The sequence below is a fragment of the Canis lupus genome, chromosome 26 (genome assembly GCF_003254725.2).
Source record: "Canis lupus dingo isolate Sandy chromosome 26, ASM325472v2, whole genome shotgun sequence".
NCBI classification, from domain to species: Eukaryota; Metazoa; Chordata; class Mammalia; order Carnivora; family Canidae; genus Canis; species Canis lupus.
The window spans coordinates 27,529,056-27,550,116 of record NC_064268.1 but is presented as its reverse complement, the minus strand read 5'-3'; the positions used below and the strand labels follow the sequence as shown (position 1 = coordinate 27,550,116).

Here is a 21,061-nt window from a genome sequence, read left to right as displayed (position 1 = left end):
CCCCTCTCTGTTCTACTGCCCAGAAACTCTCACAAGGCAGTAGTAAGCCCATCTCATTTGTTTCCCATCTTTTAGAGATTGCTTTCCTTCAATGTTTGAATTTTGTTTAGTTTTCAGGCATGAGACTAAATCCAGGCACTGACCTCCTTTTGGCCAGAGGCAGAAAAAATTCCTACATGTTTTTTTAAGCTTATGGAATACCCAGGTGAGTGTAGAGATTGAGATTGTATCAATGAATGAACTGAATCTAAACCCTCCCTTGTATAGGTAACAAACCAGAGGCCTGGAGCCAAGTGGTAATGGAAGTAATCAGAACCAGAATCCATCCCTTAAGTCTTGGTCTAGTTATCTGACATCATTTTCTGCTCTGTATCTTATCTTGCCAAGTTGTTTCCCATTTTAGACTAATATATTTTCAAACAAAATACGTTTTTAAAAAAGAGAATGTGCTTCAATATTTAGACCTCCATGTGATCTTGAGATTGCTCCTCCCCAACCATGGCAAAAACTTGGAAGCTTTTTCTCTAGAGGGGGTAGGTTTCTGGGTAGGGGGCCTTCCCAGATCTGGAAGACAAATGAATCTGGGTGTACTAGAAAGCTGAAGCTCCCTAGTCCTCTTTCTTCACTGAGCTCCCACAAGGACAGCAATTCAAGGTAAATCCTCCAGACAGGAGACTAGAAGTTTCTTTCAGGGAACCTGACCAGCCCAAGAGGAAAGTCCTAAAAGAAGTATGGACATTAGGGATTTATCAAAAAAAGTTATATCAGTTCAACTTACAAACACATATTCTTCTTAATATCCCACCTGTAAATATAAGCAGGCTACCAATGATTGCCAGGCAGCTAAGGAAAGTCTGTAACATGAAAGACTAAAAAAGCAAAACAGAAAGAGGAAGGAAAATATCACGCAGGAAGATGAAAGCTACAGCAAAGTATATTAATGTCCTCAGAGATAAGATACTGCAATCATGGACCAAGTTCCTAATTTGGGGGAAAAAAAAAGGAACCCTTAGAGAAGCAACTTGGGAAATCTTCCATAAAGATCAAAAAACAAGAAAATGGGAGGTGGTAGGGATAGAAAAAATAAGAAAACAAGAGATTGTGGAGGCCAAGAAAAATCAAGGCCATTCCATCTCAAGTTTAGCATTAGCACAAGTACAGCCATCTTAGGCCCCTGTGAATAAGAACTGAACTTTATAGGAAAAACGCAGAATGTCCTCCATGTCCGCTGCAGGTAATCCCATATCAGAATTGCCCTCGGCAGAGAATCCCATATCAGAAAGATAACAGAGCCCACACCCTTGGTAGCAAGTCCCATATTAGAATGAGAACAGAGCTCAATGCCTTTGAAAGCCCCACATCAAAATGTAAACAGAACTTGAGAAATTCCTCCACCCCTTCTGAAAATCCCCTAGACCAGCCTATAAAAAAACCAGCTGTAACCCACTTCGGGGTCCAAGTCCCTGCTCCACTGTGTTGGGTATACTTAGACCCAAGCTCGAGCTTGCTAATAAACCCTCGTGTGCTTGCATCGGTGTCGGCTCCTTGGTGGTTTCTCGGATTCGCAATCTTGGGCACAATAAGATAAGTCCAAGAGATCCAATATCTGAAGAACAGGACTTTCAGAAAGAAAAGCCAGAAAATTAAAGGAAGGAAATCATTAACAACTAATTCAAGAAAGTTTCCCAGAAGTGAAGGACCAGAGTCCATTTTGAAAGGGTTCAACAATAGCCTAGCACAATGCATGAAAACAAATCTTCACCAAGGCAAGTCCCTGTGAAATTTCAGAACACAGAGGACAGAATGGAGTCACATACAAAGAACCAGGACTCAGAATGTCCTGTCTCCTCTAACAGCAACACTAGCTGGTAGGTGAAGAGTAATACCTTCAAAATTGTAAAGGAAAACAAATTCCTAACTAGAACTCCACACTTGATCAACTAGGAGAGGAGACATTTTTCAGACATGTGATTCTCTCAAACTTTCCATGTACCTGTTTTTTTACTGCAAGCACGCCATCAGAATGAGGTAATAAACCAAAGGGAAGAGGTTACACAGAAAACAGGAGATTCAGCTGGGAAGAACCCATGATGACAGCAATATATTAGGCACAAGGGAGAGCCAGTCCAGATAGATGCAGGTCAAGAAATTGATAAAACAGGGGTGCCTGAGTCAGTTAAGCATCTGCCGTCAGCTCAGGTCATGATCTCAGAGTCCTGGGATCTGGCCCTGTGTTGGGCTCCTTGCTCAGTGGGGAGCCTGCTTCTCCCTCTGCCCCTTCCCGCCTTGTGCAGTGCTGTCAAATAAATAAAATCTTAAAAAAAGAGAGAAATTGATAAAATGGAGGATGTTAAAGTCCTTAGGGGAACTCATGTTGAGTTAGTGACAAGTGGACAGAAAACTAAGCTAATAACTAATAAAATGCAAGAAGAGGACTAAATCTAGGGAAAACAAAGTTCTGCAGGGAAGATAATCTCGTTCACTACATGGCTCAGCTTTGATTTAAATACCCAGTTATAGTGCAAACACCTAATAGGATTTAACTAGAATTGTATCAGGGAGATAGGTGATGCGGAGTACATGCATGGTGGGAAGGCGAGAGAGGTCAAAAGATAATGCCTAGGGGCTCCTGGGTGGCTCAGTCAGTTAAGCAGCTGCCTTCAGCTCAGGTCATAATCTCAGGGTCCTGGAATCAAGCCCCAAGTCGGGTTCCTAGCTACTCCCTCTCTTGCTCTCCCTACTTGTGCTCTCTATCCTCTCAAATAAATAAAATCATTAAAAAAAAAGATAATGCCTAAAATGCAAACATCAATAAATAGCCATGCATACGTTTAAACTAAGACCTGGTAGCAAATACAAACTTACCAGCCAACAGCTGAAAGGGAATACTGCAAAGCAGGGAAAATGAGGAAGGGCAGGTAGGATAGGAAGGTTGTTTTTCATAATAAACCTCACAGAACTATTTGCTCTTTCAATGCAAAATATCAGATTTTCTTCCCAAAATACAGGATATAAAATTGTTTACAAACCTATGTTGTTCATTTTTAAGTTTCCAAATTTTTACTGTGAATGTTTAATTAAAAACAAAACCATAGGGGATCCCTGGGTGGCGCAGCGGTTTGGCGCCTGCCTTTGGCCCAGGGCGCGATCCTGGAGACCCGGGATCGAATCCCACATCGGGCTCCCGGTGCATGGAGCCTGCTTCTCCCTCTGCCTGTGTCTCTGCCTCTCTCTCTCTCACTGTGTGCCTATCATAAATAAATTAAAAACAAAACAAAACAAAAAAAAAAACAAAACCATAAATGGGTACTCTCTTCACTATTCGGGATTTAGGTAAGATTAGAGGTGGTTTTTTTTTTTTTTTTAGAGGTGGTTTTTACTGGGTATACAGTCATGTAAGATTGGTATTCCTCCATGGTTCCCAAGGTAAGCCTTACCTAGTCAGCTTTTCAGATCCAGGATGTAATTCAGGCATTAAGTATAATGTGTTATTTAAGTCTTATTTACTATAAAGTATAATATACGTTGTGACCATACTAAAGTAACATATTCCAGTCCAGGATATCAAAACATGGCCTCAGGTCTGCTGAATCAGATCTACCTAAATCGGGTGGCAAGGGCACTGCTTAACATGCAGATTCCTGGGCTTTTCCCCAGACCAATTACTCAACAATCTCTAATCACAAGGGTGGGCCTTGTGATCTTCATTCTAACAAGATCCCTAAACTGATGTTGAAAAATACTGCTCAAAAAAAAAAAATAAAAAATAAAAAATAAAAAAAAAAGAAGAAAAAAGAAAAATACTGCTCTCACTCACTATAATCATTCAATAGTATTCATTAGTAATAAGCCAATAAATCAATGTCTGTAAATCAAAGTCAGCAGCAGGGAAGAGGGAAAGGAATCCACACAAGGTAGTGGATATCACAAGGTCTATGTGAAAGAATTCCACTTACAAACACAAACACTTCAGAGAAATTCCACTCCATAACTAACTCAATGTTACAGTTTTATCAGAAACAGTACGTTAAACTCTTGGTCAAAGCTAAAACAAATGGATTCTAACTATTCACATTAAGATCATTTGAAATGGCCCTCAGGCCAGGATCCCCTCTACTGGGGTAGCACAGCCTGCAGGGCCATTAGCATTTATCCAATGTGTCAGAGAAGCTGAGGGCACTGGAGCAAGAGGCACAGGGTTTGCTCTGGTGGATGGGTCTCTGAAGCCTTACTTCTGTGCCAGCAGTATCTGACCGATACTCTTGATACTTATTCTTTAGTTCTTTATTACAAGCATATGCAAGGGCTGTTACATTGAGGTAGTATCATGATTATAAGATAGAGCTTGTTAGAAAATCCCTACTTGATGCCTAGAGTTAATAGATATGTTGGATTTTCTTCTTCCTCTTTTATTACTTAAACGTGTCCCATGAGCAATGTTCTGAGGTCAATTAATCAATCAATCCCTTTTCCTCTTAGTTTTTGTTGAAGTTCATCCTTATACTGAACCCCTGGCAAGACCTCTTTTCAGTATTTGACTTCAAGTTTGCTTTTCCAACTTGTGTTTTTGTCAGTTATTCACTTTACATACCTTGTCCTCTCTACTTTTGTTACATCAGAAACCATGGCTATGCCATTGCATGCTGAGATGCTCTAACAAATGCATAAGAATCTGTCCCTGCTAATCACCACAAAACTGCTTATGAAGCCAATGTAGGAGCCACATATGTTGACAACCAAAATTCTCTAAAATTATCTTTTAATATTAGATTACTTTTGCCAAATGCAGAACCACTAGGGTTTCTAGGCTACAAAGATCAGAATGGTGGGCTTTTCCATGGGCCAGGAGCACCCATGCTGGGTTGTTTAAGCTGAGCTGATGTAACTCTATAAAAGTTACCTGAACAAAGCACCACGTAAGTGTTTGTGTCTGAAGACCAACAAGACATCTGTGTGTTCTCAGTGTTTTTCTGAGGGTTTAGCCAGTAACTGGCCTGGAACAGTAGCTTAAAATCTTATCAATAACTGTGCTATTTCAAAGTACTGGCATTCTCCCAGGATAGCCTCCTGGGTGTCAAAATTTAACCTGCTGCCAAAGCAAACAGAACACCAAACTCCAAAATGAACACACAGTCCTTATTTTTTCAAAAAGAAAAACAACAGGGGCACCTGGATGGCTCAGTTGGTTAAGCGTCCAACTCCTGGTTTTGGCTTAGGTCATGATCTCAGGGTCATGAGACTAAGCCCTGCATCCGGCTCAGCACATAGCATGGAATCTACCTGGGTTTCTCTTTCCCTCTACTCCACCTCTGGGCACCCTAGCACTCACATACATGGACGCATGCGCTCTCTCTCTCTCTAAAATACCTAAATCTTAAAAAAAAAGAAAAAGAAAAACAACAACAACAAAAAACACCACCATATTTATTTAGTTTAACATTTCCCCTGATCTAAAGAGAAAGATGTCAAAAGAAAAGCTAGAACATATACATAAGCACACATCCCCTCTGAACCTTAGATAACCTAAAAGGAAAAATAACAGCAAAGTTCTGTTCAACAGATAAATTTATCTCCGCTTCTGGAAGATGTTTCCACGCCCCATTCCACGTCCTCTTCCTCTTGCAGCCACTAAAAGGTAGGAGAGAAAGGATAGGCCACATCAGTGCAGTCAGCAAATGCTCATGCCAGAGCGCTTGGACATTGGCACAGGAAGGGGCCAGAAAGGCCACCTAGCTAAACACCATGCCCACCCCATAGCATTTCCTCACTGAATGGGGACTGATGGCTGGCATCAGAGCTGGAGTGCCTTCCAATGCTGCACTGCTCTCAACAGGAGGCTGGGAGTCAGGGTGTTGAGAGCTAAGGTGGTTTGGGGATCAAGCCTGAGAACCACAGAAAAGATGAATTCCCAGAGAAGGCCTGGGGTGAGCTAATAAAACATGACAGATGAATTTAATTTACACTTAAAATTCTGAAACAAATAATACTAAACATCTGTTAAATCTTCCTAAACCTGGTAACAGGTTTTATTAGTTTTTGAGCTATTCTGCAATATAAAATGTTTCACAACAGCAAGACAAACAAATAAAACCACTCCCCAAACAAAGAACATAACAAGCTGCTGCTCTCTGAGACTCCAAGAGTTCCAGGACCAGTAGCTCTGAAGGACAGGTGAAAATATCCTAATGGCTACTAACTGGAGCCTGGACCCCTCTTCTTTCTTACAGAGCCTAGTGTCGACCTGAAGAAGAGGGAGGAAGGTCACCCAAGAATCCAGCCACATGCTGAAGAGAACCAGAACAGGGGACTGGCAGTGGCATAGCTACTGGGCTGCACCTTTTGTTAGAGAAGACGGTGCAGTTACAACAGTGACCATGAGGGCAGCTCCTCCCTGAGAAAGAGAGAACAGCATTTCTAGGGCGAAAACCAGTATTTCTGAAAACTATTCCTTCACTAGGACAAAAGGCCTAGGGCTTCTGGTTTTACAGATGCCACTCATCTAAGAGGGGCAAGGAGAGTCTCGGATTGGTTTTCTGGAAGGACATTTTCAAGGACTACTCTATTGTACCTTTAAACTCAAAAGCTACCTCACATAAAAAATAGCACAGCAACAAAAGATACTGATAGAGAATCCAGTGACCTTTCTGCATATAAATCCTTTTACTGATACTCGTTTCTAATAAATGTACTTATTTCCTACATAATCAGCAGAGCTTTTCATGGAAAAACCTCTGATTGGGTTAACCCGAAAGAAAGGCCAGACTAAAGATGGTTACTGGATCACTGGGGACATGCTAAAGGAAGGAATTATTTTCAAATATAAGAATACTTGAAAACAGTCCCTTTAATGGGTATAGATGGCTTAAAACTGTTTATTTCTTACATGAAAATGGATCCCTGCTATCAGTATTTCCCCTCACTTATGCTGTCAATAAACACCCCAGCTTCTCTGGGAACAACTGCCTCACCGCTTCAGGAGTTAGCCAATCTACATCACAGAGCTGCTGCTCAGCAAATTAGGTTAAGAGCAAGCCTCCCCCAGACTCTTTGGACAGACTTTCTGGAAAGAAAGGGGTCTCTTAGAAAGTCATTATAAGGGCTTATCCACTTTCTCTTTTTTCTAAGGAGGCACTTTGGATTTTGCATAGGCCCTATGAATGTGACAGGTGAGGTGAGACAGAAAAGACAAGACTGGACTGGCTCCAAGTTCACCCCATGCCCAGATGACTGACAGGGCCCTTTCCTAAAAGATACATGACAAACACATATGTTAACTGTGCATGAGGAGCACATACCTTGAGCTTTCAGAATAGCAGCTTTCCCCCGGCCAGCTCCCGAGCCTTGGTTTTTGTTTTTCATGCTCTTTAACATGGGTGCATTTTTCAGCATGTCAGGCAAAATGAGAAAGCGGATCTTGCTGCCACGGATGTACACCTGCTCCAGCTGTGCCACTCGGCCATCTCTGTATGTGACTGTGATGTTGGACATCTGGAAGGAAATCGCCAGCTCATCAGTAAGGGTGAACAACACTAGCAGAGAACAAGGGCATACAAAGAGGGAGAGCCTTGGCTGGTGGTAGGGAAGTCCAGAAATGAACAAACTAACAGCATGAAATAAAGGAGCCAGGCAAAGCCAAGGGAAAAGGAGTACCTATGGTGTGCCAGTAACCTCAAAAGCACATCACATATTTGGTCCTCACAGTTCCAGGATAGGTTATGGGCATTCCTATTTTTACAGATAAACAAAACAACCAAAGCACTTGTCCAAAGTCCAACAGCCAGAATGAAAGGATCCAGATTCAAACCCAGCTAGCCTGACTCTAGAGACCTAACTCTGCTATACTGCTTCCCTTGCCAGCATGTGAAGGGGGCTGTTATGGTGATAAACTACCTGAATCTGCCTGTCCAAATTCTGAGTCCTCTCTTGCATCCCAGCACAAAGACTACAAAGGCACCATGAAGGGCATGAGTGTGCACCAGAGGTAGCTCCTATCCTCCCAGAGTGCTCACTCTAGAAGGTGGGACAGAGCCCCTCCAGCTTCAGTGACAGCAACTGAGAAGTATAGGTGGCAGTGCCTGTACGAAGAGCTCAGAATATTGGGAGAGGTGTGAGGCAAGAGCCTGCACTCAGAGACAGGACACTGGAGCATGAACCTACCGGATACAAGGACTGGAGCAGAGCAATCAGGAGAGGGGACAAAGTTATCACCTCAGAGACTATGGGAGTCACTCATTTGTGGACACAGGATAAGTGGATAGGGTCAGGGGAGCACTTTGGAAACATCAATATGCCAATGTGGATTAATTGTGGGATGGAGAGACAGGGGGCCTAGAGGGAGACCAGCCAGCAGACCAGCTTGGCATAGGAAGGTGACATAAACCAGCCAGTGTCAACCTCAACAGGCACCACGTTTACCATAAAAAGTATCTTATTTTGAGTCTTCTGGATGAAACAGTATATAATTTATTCAGAATGGGTCAAAGCTGACATTGTAGAGAGAGGTGCTGTCTCTCCAGATTTGACTGGCTTGTTGCCAACTCATTCTTTTCTTCAAAGTGCTAACTGGCCACCCAGCCTCTGCCTGAGCCATCTGTTGGCAAAAAGACTAACATTCTTGGGCCCTTGCTAAATCTGTGCGTTGGAATGGTTTGTACAGCTTCAACCTACCATCCTTGTTCCACTCTCAGGGGTAACAAGGCTCAAGTTTCACATAAATATTCTGCTCCAGGCTCAACATCCCCAGCTTCGTAACAAATTTCCACAGAGCTTCTAAATCCTTGCCATCCTGTTCTTGCCTCAAAGAATACCATGACCTCTAGGGGCGCCTGGGTGGCTCAGTAAAGGATCTGACCTCAGCTCAGGTCGTGACCTCAGGGTCCTGGGATTGAGCCCCACCCAAACCCCACATCAGGCTCCACGCTCAGGAGAGTCTGCTTGTCCCTCTGCCCTCCTCCCACGTGTGCTCTCAATCTGCCAAATAAATAAAATCTAAAAGAAAAAAACAGTACCATAATCTCTGGTGCTACAATTGAACACCATGTATGGTTAACAAAAGCCAACTTCTACTGAGCACTTACTAGTTTCCCAGGCAATTTCACATCATAACTCCTGTAAATCACACAATTCTATGAGATAAATACCATCGCCATCTCCACTAGATATAAAGAGGTGCAGCCTCCAGAGACAGGTCTCTCCTTAGAGGACACTCTTACCCACTCTATTCTTCTGCCTAAGGTCGCACTGCCTGTGTGGTCCAGACAGCACTCGAACTCAGGTCTAACTCTAAACCCACACTTTTAAACCATACATCAGATCACCACTTCCTTAAATGGTTAAAGAGCAAATAAATGAGACAAATATTCCTAAATGCTGTTCCTATTACCAAGGAAGGACATATTAAAAGCTCAGTAACAATAAATATAAACGACAATTAAGACATCTATTTTGGAGGCTGTGCCACTGCTAAGCTACTTCTCCTCCTGCACATTCTAGTACACCTCACTCGTTCCTCTGTTATAACCTCTCCAACCCACTTTGAGAATCCCTGACAGAGGAGTGTTCTGTAAGACCAACAAGACTGTTTTCACAAATGGATATGTCCAGAACAACTGACTCCTATGACAACCCTAATAGTGACCAGGTCAGTTATTCTTCTCATGCACTCCCCTGCAGCACCAGCAGAGAAATGGCTGCACTGTGTATAAAGCCCCAGAGTCCCACCCACCGGTACAGCTTGTTAGTAAGCTCAAGCTATGTCTGCATCATAAGCCAAAGGCAACAACTTGAGTGAACTAGGTTTCAGTGAAAGGTAGGAACATCCACTTTACTCAACTTTCCTAAACAGCCATAATGAAACATAGGTGGCATAAACCAGATGCCCAACTGAAATGACATGTTGGGGGAGAGAGATCTTAGTACAGTCAAAATTATGGGCATTTCCTTACACACCCAAGGCTGAGAGGAGAGCACTAACTCTAGAGCTGTAAAGCAATGTTGGGGTGACTGGGGTCGTCAATCACCACATCCCTGTTGTGGGGCATACAGCAAGTGCTCAACAAATGTTTGGTCCCCTCCCCCACTTTACCCTGCCCTACCATTAAGAGCAGAGCCTCCTTCTTTTGCTCTGATCCCTTCTACTCATCTTCCTGCCTGAAATCTGATACAGTGAAGGTCTGACACTTTCAGAATCAACAGGATCTAGCAAGTTTACTATACACCTCACCTTCAGAGACTATGATTAAGATCAGAGATTTGAGACACAGAGATTTGAGTTTAGATCCACTCCTTCCATGCTTGGTCACGCTGGACATCTGGAAGCTTGTCCTCAGAGAGGTCTTGTGATAACTGAAAGGTCTACTATACATAAAAAACACTAACACAGTGCCCGGTACAGAACAAGCATGGAATGAATGGAAGTTTCTGGCACTAAGCTTTTTTAAAAAATTATTTATTTATTTTAGAGAAAGAGAGCATGTGCTCGCAGGGGCAGAGGGAGAGAATCTTCAAGCAGACTCCCTGCTGAGTGCAGAGCCCACCATGGGATTTGATCTCCTGGCCTTGAGATCATGACTTGACCTGAGCCAAAACAATGAGTGGGACGCTTAATGCACTGTACCACCTAGGCACACAGCGAATGGAAATTTCTGGTACTGTTAAGCATACAGTCTTTTGGAGGCAGGTCCTAGCCTGACATGTTAAACTAAGACTTTAAAAATTTTAGGCATCCCTGGGTGGTGCAGCGGTTTGGCGCCTGCCTTTGGCCCAGGGCGCGATCCTGGAGACCTGGGATCAAATCCCACATTGGACTCCCGGTGCATGGAGCCTGCTTCTCCCTCTGCCTGTCTCTCTCTCTCTCCCTCTCTCTGTGACTATCATAAATAAATAAATTAAAAAAAAATGTTAAAAATTTTAACAGCACCCAGATCTTGTTTTTGTGGAGGTTTCTAAAAATAGATTTTATTTATTTATTTGCCAGAGAGAGAGAGAGCGAGCAAGCACGCGCACAGCAGGGCAGTGAGAGAGGCAGGCTCCCCCCTGAGGACGGAGCCCAACCTGGGGCTCCAGGGGCCTGGGATCATGGCTCGAGCTGAAGGCAGACACTTAACCGACTGAACCACCCAGGCACCCCCAGATCTTGGTTTTTATTTTTTATTTTTATTTTTTTTTTGGTTTTTAAATTCTACTCCCAACCAAAAATAAACCAAGGCTACCTGAAGAAATGGCTGATTCCAGAGCTGGGTTAGGGAAGGAAAAGGAGCCTGTAACAAACATCTTACTGTAGAAGATCAAGATGTGCTCCCTAAAATGGCCAGGACACACCAAAAGGACACAAAAGGAGTCAGCTTCTGGACAAATTTGGGATAAACCAACCAAGATGATGATAGTAACAGATTATAACCCATTTAATGAAACAGAAACCCATGAGCCTATACTGATAAAGGGAAGCAGACCTAGTAAATATATAAAGGACGATGGGAATTAAAAACAAAAACCATTCTGGGGTGCCTAGGCGGTGCAGCGTGGTCAAGCATCTGACTCTTGGTTTCAGCTCAGGTCTTAATCTTGGGGTTGTGAGACTGAGCCCTACTCAGACAGGAGTCTGCTTGAGATTCTCTTTTCCTCTCCTTCTGCCCCTCCCCACCTCAAACACCTGCTCTCCAGCTCAAGTCCCCTCTCCCTCTCAAATAAATAACTCAATCTTAAAAAATATTCTTTTGCAACCATCACGGTAAAAAGATTCAAGCAAGTATCTTCACAGGATGCCAAATGGGGGTGGTAGAGGAAGTGGTCATGAGAAACAGAATACTCATAAGATATTTACTTAAAGAACCTTCCTCACAAAATTCTCTTTCGTTGCAAAAGATAAAAGAACATACAGTGGAGAGACCACACAACACCTCAACCAAATTATCCAGGTTAATATAACCAAAAAGGAGCGAACAGGTGTTTCAGGCCTCCAAGTGACCCCAAGAAGGAGAAGAAATCACTTACCAGTAAGAGCCAAAACAACACAAACAAACAAAAAACCTCAAATCCAGTCATGAGGAAACACCAGAGAAACTCAATCAAAAGACATTTTAAAGATTATTCCTTCATTCATTCCAGACAGAGAGGCAGACACAGGCAGAGGGAGAAGCAGGCTTCTTGGCAGGGAGCCCCATGTGGGACTCAATCCCAGGACCCCGGGATCACTCCCTGAGCCAAAGGCTCAATCGCCGAGCCACTCAGACGTCCCTCAAAAGACTCCTTAAAACAACTGGCCAATATTCTTAAAAAATGTCAATGCCGTGAAAAGCAAAAGGTGTATGAAGAAATTCCCAACCACACTGCATTAAGAAATTTGAAGAACTTTCCCAGTCTTAATTCTGAGCAGTTTTCTGATAGTCATGTGGGAGCTTCTCTGAGGTTATCATTTTTACAGGAAGAAATCATGCACAGGTCATTTTCCCACAGACCATTATTCCATAATCAAGAAAAGATAGGGTTTGGGATGCCTGGGTGGCTCAGCGGTTGAGCATCTGTCTTAGGCTCAGGGCGTGATCCCACACTGGGCTCCCAGCATGGAGTCTGCCTTCTCCCTTGGTCTATGTCTCTGCCATTCTCTGTCCCTCTCATGAATAAATAAATAAAATCTTTTAAAAAAAGAAAAGATAGGGTTTGAACAGTTAGTGATGGAGTAGTTATATCAAAGCCCCAAAAGCACCATTTTGGCTCCTTTAGAGTCTCTGAACTCTATCACTCTCTCCTACCTAATTTTCAGGAATAATATAGCTTTAAGAACAGTGAAATTGATTCGGCAGCGATTACTGAGTGTACCGGTTTTCTCTTCCGTCACCAGCTCGCTCATGCGCCTTGCTCCACGTCTTCTGCAAACATGTCTGACAAACCCGATATGGCTGAGATTGAGAAATTCGATAAGTCAAAACTGAAGAAGACAGAAACACAGGAGAAGAATCCACTGCCTTCAAAAGAAGCGATCGAACAGGAGAAGCAAGCGGGCGAATTGTAATGAGGCGTGCCCCGCCAATATGCACTGTACATTCCACAAGGATTGCCTTCTTTACTTCTTTTAGCTGTTTAACTTTGTAAGATGCGGTGAGGTTGGATCAAATTTAAATGACTGTGCTGCGGCAGCTCTTATCAAAGAATCTGAACTACTACTGACCAGGAACGTTAAACCTTCTTTTCATCTACCTGTCTGGCTGGCAGGGAAGGAAAATAACTTTGTTGCTGAAGGAAAAAGCTGGGACAACAGTGAAATCTAGAGTAAAAATTAAGAGGGTCCACGATGTTCTCCAGGCTGTGAAATGCAGTTTATTCAGAGTGCCATTTTTTTCTTTGTATGATTTTATTTTATTTTTTTCTTTGTATGATTTTAATTATTGGAATGCACAATTTTTAATATGCAAATAAAAAGTTTAAAATGTAAAAAAAAAAAGAACAGTGAAATTTTGGGTTTGATCATTTGCCCTCTTATCTATTTTTTTGGCCTTTTTGTTTTATTGAGATATAACTGATATATAACATTGTGTAGGTTTAAGGTATACAGTATATAATTCGATACATTTATAGTACAATGACTACCACTGTAACATTAACTTCTCTTTCATGTCATATAATTAGCATTTCTTCTAGTGATGAGAACAATTAATATCTTGTATTTCAGCAAGTTTAATGTTTATAATACAGTTTTGTTGCCTATAATCACTATACTGTGTATTAGAACTCCAGGACTTAATTTATCTCCTAGTTGCATACCCACTTTTAAATAATCTTTACTGTGCTTCATGATCATAAACTTAACACGTATCTTAATTTTTGAAGTGAAAAAATTTTTTTTCTTAAAAATTTCAATCCTATATGGGGTGCCTGACTGGCTTAGCTGGAAGAGCATGCAAATTTTCTTTTTTTAAAGATTTTTTTAAAAATCTATCTATCTATCTATCTATCTATCTATCTATCTATGACAGAGAGAGGAACACTAACGGTGGTGAGAGGCAGAGAAGAAGCAGACTCCCCGCTGAGCAGGGAGCCTGATGTGGGGCTCAATCCCAAAACCCTGGGATGATGACCTGAGCCGAAGGCAGATGCTTAATCAACTGAGCCACCCAGGCACCCCAAGCATGCAACTCTTGATCTTGGGGCCACGAATCTGAGACCCACTGAGGGTGTAGAGAGATCATTAAAAAAAAAAAAAAAAAAAGAAATCAATAAAAACTTTAAAGTTTTCAATCTCAGTTTCCACCAAAACTACTCACTTTGGTTTTACTCAAAAACAATGCATTTTTATGTATCACTTATAATTTGACTTCATTTCTATAAAACTGGGAACATGTTGTGTTTTGTATTTTTTCCCCACTTATGTCAATAGCATTTCCCCCATGACATTAAATATTCTTCCATGTTATTTGGATGAATACTATTATTTGTAATGTACCCTTTGTTTAATCATAACTTATTTAACTCATTAGAATGATTGTTGTTTTTAGGTTTTTAATCATTTAAAAACAGCACTGCAGGGGTGCTGGGTGGTTCAGTCAGTTTTGGCTCAGGTTGTGTTCTAAGGGTTGAGGGATTGGGCCTGTGGCAGCCTCCACCCTCAGTGGGGAGTCAGCTTGGGATATTCTTTCTTCCTCTGCCTCCTCCCCTTGCTTGTACACACTCTAAAATAAATAAATCTTGAGGAAAAAAATAAAAATAAAAACAGCATCGCAATACAAACAAATTTTAGAAGTATAACTACAGCACCGAACGACAGGAACCTTTCTATATTGACCTATGTTAAATGTGCTTCCAGAAAGGATTTAACAATCCCTACCTTCTACTGGCAAACTAGTTAAGGAACCCTTAGTAGAATTATGAATTTTATTTTGCCATCTTGTAAGTGTAGAAATTCTTACTGTTTCCCAATGTGCAGGTCTGAATATTAATAAGGCTATTATTTTTGTATGTTAAACGTTCACTTTAAATATTTTTCTTCTGTTAATTAGCCATTTCATGACTTTGGTTCACTTTTAATAGGGAAATTAACTTTTGTTTGGAAATTAACATTTTGACTCGTAAAAACTTTATGTTTAAATACAGTAACTTTCACCATAAAAAAATTATGAGATGTCCTAAATGTCTGAATATGGACTACTATTGAGCCAGGAGAATATTTCTAGCATTCACTAAGACTACAAAAGAACCTCCAAGGGACCCTTCACACTGGGTACCTAATAAAATCCACAGCCATAAAAGTTGCCCCATAAAGATTACATAAATATAGGCTGGTCTATAAAATCAAAATGATGTGCTTATTTCTACTCATAATTCCTCACTTTAAAGCTCCTCTTTGGGGCAGCCCCGGTGGCGCAGCGGTTTGGCACTGCCTGCAGCCCGGGGTGTGATCCTGAAGACCCAGGATTGAGTCCCACGTTGGGCTCCCTACATGGAGCCTGCTTCTCCCTCTGCCTGTGTCTCTGCCTCTCTTTCTCTCTCTCTCTCTCTCTGTGTCTCTCATGAATAAATAAAATCGTTTTCTTTAATAAAATCTTTAAAAAATAAAATAAAAAATAAAACTCCTCCTTGGTTTTTAATATCTTACCAAATATTTGACTAAGATTCCTTGTTAAGAAATATGTTTTTTTTTTTTTTAATTTTGAAGAAAAATCCCTTCATTCCCTCATTGACATTTAATAAAAACAGGATGCTCAAAACCATGTTAAGTATACATAACCAGGGATCCCTGGGTGGCGCAGCGGTTTAGCGCCTGCCTTTGGCCCAGGGCGCGATCCTGGAGACCCAGGATCGAATCCCACATCGGGCTCCCGGTGCATGGAGCCTGCTTCTCCCTCTGCCTGTGTCTCTGCCTCTCTCTCTCACTGTGTGCCTATCATAAATAAATAATAAAAAAAAAAAATTTAAAAAAAAAAAAAAAAAAAAAAGTATACATAACCAAGAACAGAAACTTTCCCATTTGGGGATCTCTGGTTTTAAATCATCCATACCCAGGCTGGGCAAGAGATCCATACACTCCTCCATTGGGTCCCATCTCTTTACAAACAAAAATCAGCTCAAGAAAACCACACGATGAACCACAGAAGCCTTCTCACCCCATGCACACAGGGCCCTCAGGAGATGCTCGAAGCAGCACTTGTGGGGCTCTGTCATCTATAGATGCCACGTCCTACAGCACTGGCTAGCAGATCATGCCTGCCTTGCAGCTGTGGGGTAGAGAGCAGAAGGATAAGGCTCCCTGACTTCTCAGCCAAACCTCAGATGCAAAAAAGCATCTACATCCTCTGACTCTTATGAGCACCTTCAAGAACGTCATCCTAGGATTAATGCTTGCATAACTTACATTTGCATTATCAAAAAGGGCTGTGTTAACAGGCTACACTAAAAATACCAGAGGAACCAGGGGCACCTGGCAGCTCAATTGGTTAAGTGTCTGCCTTCAGCTCAATTAATGATCTCAAGGTCCTGGGATCTAGTGCCCCCCCCCCCCCCCCCACGATTGGGCTCCCTGCTCAGCAGGGAGTCCGCTTCTCCCTCTGCCCCTCCCTCTCCGCTCATGCTGTTTCTTGCTTTTTCTCTCTCAAATAAATAAATAAAATCTTAAAAGAAAAAATACCAGAAGAACCCAAAAAGAAGGTGTATTTTGTATGGTGATGACATTATTTAATAGAATAAGACTATATCTCGGGCAGCCCTGGTGGCTCAGCGGTTTAGCGCCGCCTTTAGTCCAGGACATGATCCTGGAGACCCGGGATCGAGTCCCACGTTAGGCTCCTTGCATGGAGTCTGCTTCTCCCTCTGCCTGTGTCTCTGCCTCTCTCTGTGTCTGTGTCTCTCATGAATAAATAAATAAAATCTTAAAAAAAAAAAAAAAAAAGACTATATCTCTTTCATCAGGGTCCAGGGGGAAAATGTCTCCCACATCTGAATGCCAGGGAAAACTGTACAACTGGTATTTTATCTAAGGACACTAGGCACTTTAGAACTGATTTCCCTCTGCTGGGCCTCTAAGTAGCTTAGAACAGAATATACGTTTATTAAATGCACAATTCAGGTTTACATTTCTGGGTACCACCTACCTGACTTTATGGTCTACCCCAAGTTACCTGCACCTTGGCCTATCTGTCCATTTTTACCTTATCATAGTTTTTTTTCCCCCAAGATTTTATTTGAGAGAGCAAGAGAAAGCAAGAGGGGGTGTGTGGCATGAGCTAGGGGGAGGGGCAGAGGGAGAGTGAGAAGCAGGCTCTCCATTGAGCAGAGAGCCTGATCTGGGGCTCAATCCCAAGGCCCTGAGATCATGACCTTAACCGACTGGAGCCGCTCAGGTGCCCCTTATCATATAGTTGTTTTTTTTTTTTTAAATAAACTACCTATAACTCTTTTTTTTTAAATATTTTATTTATTTATTCATGAGAGACACATAGAGAGAGACAGAGACACAGGCAGAGGGAGAAGCAGGCTCCATGCAAGGAAGCCTGATGTAGGACTCGATCCCAGGACTCCAGTATCATGCCCTGAGCTGAAGGCAGACACTTAACTGCTGAGCCACCCAGGTGTCCCTCACTTCTAACTCTTTTTGAAAGAAGACAGCAAAAAGTCTAGAAACCAAAGACATGTTCTTAGGGAAAAAAAGTCCATGCCAATTGTGGTTGTGGTGAGACACTCTTAACTGCTTCCCAAATCTTTGTAGTGTATGGTCCACCACACTTTTGTTAATCTTTAGAAAAAAACAAAACAAAAGTTATTAAAACCCAACACTGAATGGCAAACAATGAACTCCAGCTGTCCTCTAGCAAAGGTTAGAAAGTGCTAAGGAGATGCTCTCAGCCCCAAAGGGCAAACTAGCCAGGGCCAGGAAGGAAGGCAGGCAGGGCAGACAGCAGTGCAGGAGCCACTGGCCTTATGCATCCTGGGGATGTGTGAACAAACTGTGCTGTAGCCTGCTGGATTTTATTCAGTGAACCAGGCTTAGGTAAACCCAGGGAAGCCTCAGCATCTAGACATGGATGGTGTTATGGCCTGAATCTTAACTGCCCCCAATTCATCTGCTGAAGTCATAACCCCCCAGTATCTCAGAATGTGACCATATTTAGAGACCAGATCTTTACAGAGGTAACTGAACCCTAACTCAACATGACTTGTGTCCTTGAAAGAGATCAGGATACAGACACACACATGCGAAGATACAGGAAGAAGGCCATTATAAGCCAAGGAGAGAGGCCTGGAACTGATCCTTCCTTCATGACCCTCAGAAGAACCAACCATGTAACACCTTGATCTCAAACTTCTTGTCTCCAGAAGCCCAAGGGAATAAATGTGATTGTTTAAGCCACCCAATGTGAAACTTTGTTATGACAGCCCTAGCAGATTAATGTAAGTGGGAAGCAAGTGACTGGCTCCCACCATCTGACAAGCATTCACTCATTTATTCTGCACTATAATGCTGAGGCTGAGGTATTGTTTTATTCCTGACTTAGAAAGGAGAGAACAGAGGGTGAGAGAGGTACGAAGCTTTCCCCAAGTCACACAAGGTAGGGGACTTCAATCTGATTCCAGATCTATCACACATAAGGCTGTGTGCTTTACATTACACTGGCTACATCTGAGACCACCAAGGTCATCTGGTCAGACACTAGCAGCAAGTGTAACACTGTCTGGCACACATTAGGCACTCCATAAGTAAGTGTTCAAGGAGAAGAACTTCAAAAAGATCTACAATCACTATGTTTCTGTGCTCCAAGACAGAGCTACCCCATAACCTCATGTGGAAAGCAGGATACCTGGCAGTTCATGTTGTCTTCCGCCTCAATGAGCTTCCCACGATACACCTCGCCAGTGTTTGTCTCACATGTCACGATGTGGCCCTCGGCTTCGTGAAGGACTTTAATCGGCACACCAATAGACATCTTGGCAGGAAAAGAGTTCTACAGTGAAAGAGACAACAGTTAGTTCATTCTTCTGGGCCTAGGAAGTCATGTGACACATATCATGCCTCCCTTAAGGCCTGACACCCCATAAAACTTAGTAAGAATGGGACGCCTGGGTGGCTCAGTGGTTGAGCGTCTGCCTTTGGCTCAGGGCCTGATCCTGGATTCCTGGGATCGGGTCCCGCATCGGGCTCCCTGCATGGAGTCTGCTTCTCCATCTGCCTGTGTCTCTGCATCTCTCTCTGTCTCTCATGAATAAATAAAATCTTAAAAAAAAAAAAAAAAAACTTAGAATATCAAAGCTGCCATTTCCCATAGAGAAAAAAGAGCTTAATTCCTAGTTTGAGGAACCCACCTGGGAAAATACACACAAGATGTGGGATGGTGAAGAAATGGGGGTGAAGAGGAAAAGCTAATAGGATGAAAAGTGCATTCCACCTCCTTCCCTGCTACCATATACCCTTTTATCTTCATCAAATAACCAGTAACCAACACTGTGTGTATATTGGGAGACGGGACTGAAACGTAGGTGCCATACTCCGTATTTGCCAATCCATAGTTGCAGATGACGCCACTTTGAGAGCTCATGATATACACCTGAGCTGTTCAATACAGTTGCCACAGTCCACATGCAGCTATTTACACCAAACTTAAAGTGAAAGAAAATAAAAATTAAACATTCACTCCTTCAGTCACATCAGCCACATTTCAAGAGCTCAACGGCCTTGGGCTAATAAAGTACTGGGCAATGCAGACAGAGACCAAAAGATCCAGGGAAGGGACCCAGGAGTGGCTCGGCAGTTGATCGCCTGCCTTCGGCCCAGGGCATGATCCCAGGGTCCCTGGATTGAGTCCCACACCCGGCTCTCTGCGTGGAGCTTGCTCCTCTCTCTGCCTGTGTTTCTGCCTCTCTCTGTGTCTCTAGTGGATTAAAAAAAAAAAAAAAAAAAAGATCCAGGGAAATCTAGAAGAGGTTGTGCATTTAGTTCAACTAATTAAGTACCTGTGGACGCTCCACCTCACCAAGGTTAAACAGAAAATAAAGTGTTCACAAAGGAACAGCGTGTTATAAGCAGGAAATGCTTGGAGGAAAAACATCATCAGGGCAATCAGCTGATTCCACATAAATAAAAGAAAACAAGCAGTGGATTTCGTATTCCCCGATGAGGAGCGAATGAAGGCTGGGGACACATCACATGTGTTCAAGGGAGGAGGGCGAACATGATGTTGGGGAAGGCAGGGCCCCTTGGTAAGGAGCCTCAAGAGTCTGGATTTTAGGCTGAAGACGGTGGGGAAGTACGGCAGGGCTGCGGGTAAGGAAGGAATGATCCAATAAAAAGACAGCAGCGGGATCCCTGGGTGGCGCAGCGGTTTGGCGCCTGCCTTCGGCCCAGGGCGCGATCCTGGAGACCCGGGATCGAATCCCACGTCGGGCTCCCGGTGCATGGAGCCTGCTTCTCCCTCTGCCTATGTCTCTGTCTCTCTCTCTCTCTCTGTGACTATCATAAAGAAAAAAAAAAGACAGCAGCGCTCACAAATGGATCGAACACGGTTTAGAAGGCAACCTGGTAGAGCTTCTGTACCAATACGGAAAGCACGAGAGGACCAGGGCCTGAAAGGGGGATGGAGGCAGGGATGCAAACAACTCCGAAAAGGATTATCCCGATGGGACCTGGGGGAAGGACGCAGCCAAGAACACTCTCTGTATATTCGGTAAACGTGGCCTGGAGAGACACAGAAAAAACAAAGAGCATATACTCTGGGGGGAAAGCTAATGAACTTGCTTCCAGGCGCTGGTGAGGCAACGCTGATGCTGGAGTGACCCGGGCTTCCCGCTCTTCTCCCTCCCCGAACCTCCAGGTGTTTCTGGGCAGCGCATCCTTCTCCGGCCCCAGACACCTCATGGGTGCTTCGGGTCGACCCCCGCCTGCCGCCCCGGCCTTACCTCACCAGCTCCGGCCTACTCTTCCTTCCCCGGGCCGCAGCAACTCCGGCGACGGCCAAGGCGTGAGCCGAGCGAATGGCGGGTCTCGCGCTCCCACAATACCACGCGTTCCCAAGATGCTGCGCGCGGGGCCCGGCCCCTTCCTTTTCTCCGCGGTGAGCGCGGTCTTGCAGCTGCTCCCCACTCA

At 43.3% G+C, this 21,061-nt stretch overlaps 2 protein-coding genes across 2 annotated transcripts; one reads left to right on the top strand and one right to left on the bottom strand.

Moving 5' to 3' along the window:
• Window positions 1-5,404: 5,404 nt before the first annotated feature.
• Window positions 5,405-21,056, bottom strand: SNRPD3 (small nuclear ribonucleoprotein D3 polypeptide). Its single transcript, XM_025474711.3, has 4 exons — window positions 20,875-21,056; window positions 18,783-18,926; window positions 7,296-7,488; window positions 5,405-5,628 (listed from the first exon to the last, which is right to left on the bottom strand). Exons 2-4 carry the CDS (start codon window positions 18,906-18,908, stop codon window positions 5,567-5,569), a joined length of 381 nt encoding a protein of 126 aa, XP_025330496.1. The 5' UTR covers window positions 18,909-18,926; window positions 20,875-21,056; the 3' UTR covers window positions 5,405-5,566.
• On the top strand, window positions 12,789-13,335 carry LOC112676916 (thymosin beta-4-like). Its single transcript, XM_035706206.2, has one exon. It carries the CDS (start codon window positions 12,875-12,877, stop codon window positions 13,007-13,009), a length of 135 nt encoding a protein of 44 aa, XP_035562099.1. The 5' UTR covers window positions 12,789-12,874; the 3' UTR covers window positions 13,010-13,335.
• Window positions 21,057-21,061: the final 5 nt, after the last annotated feature.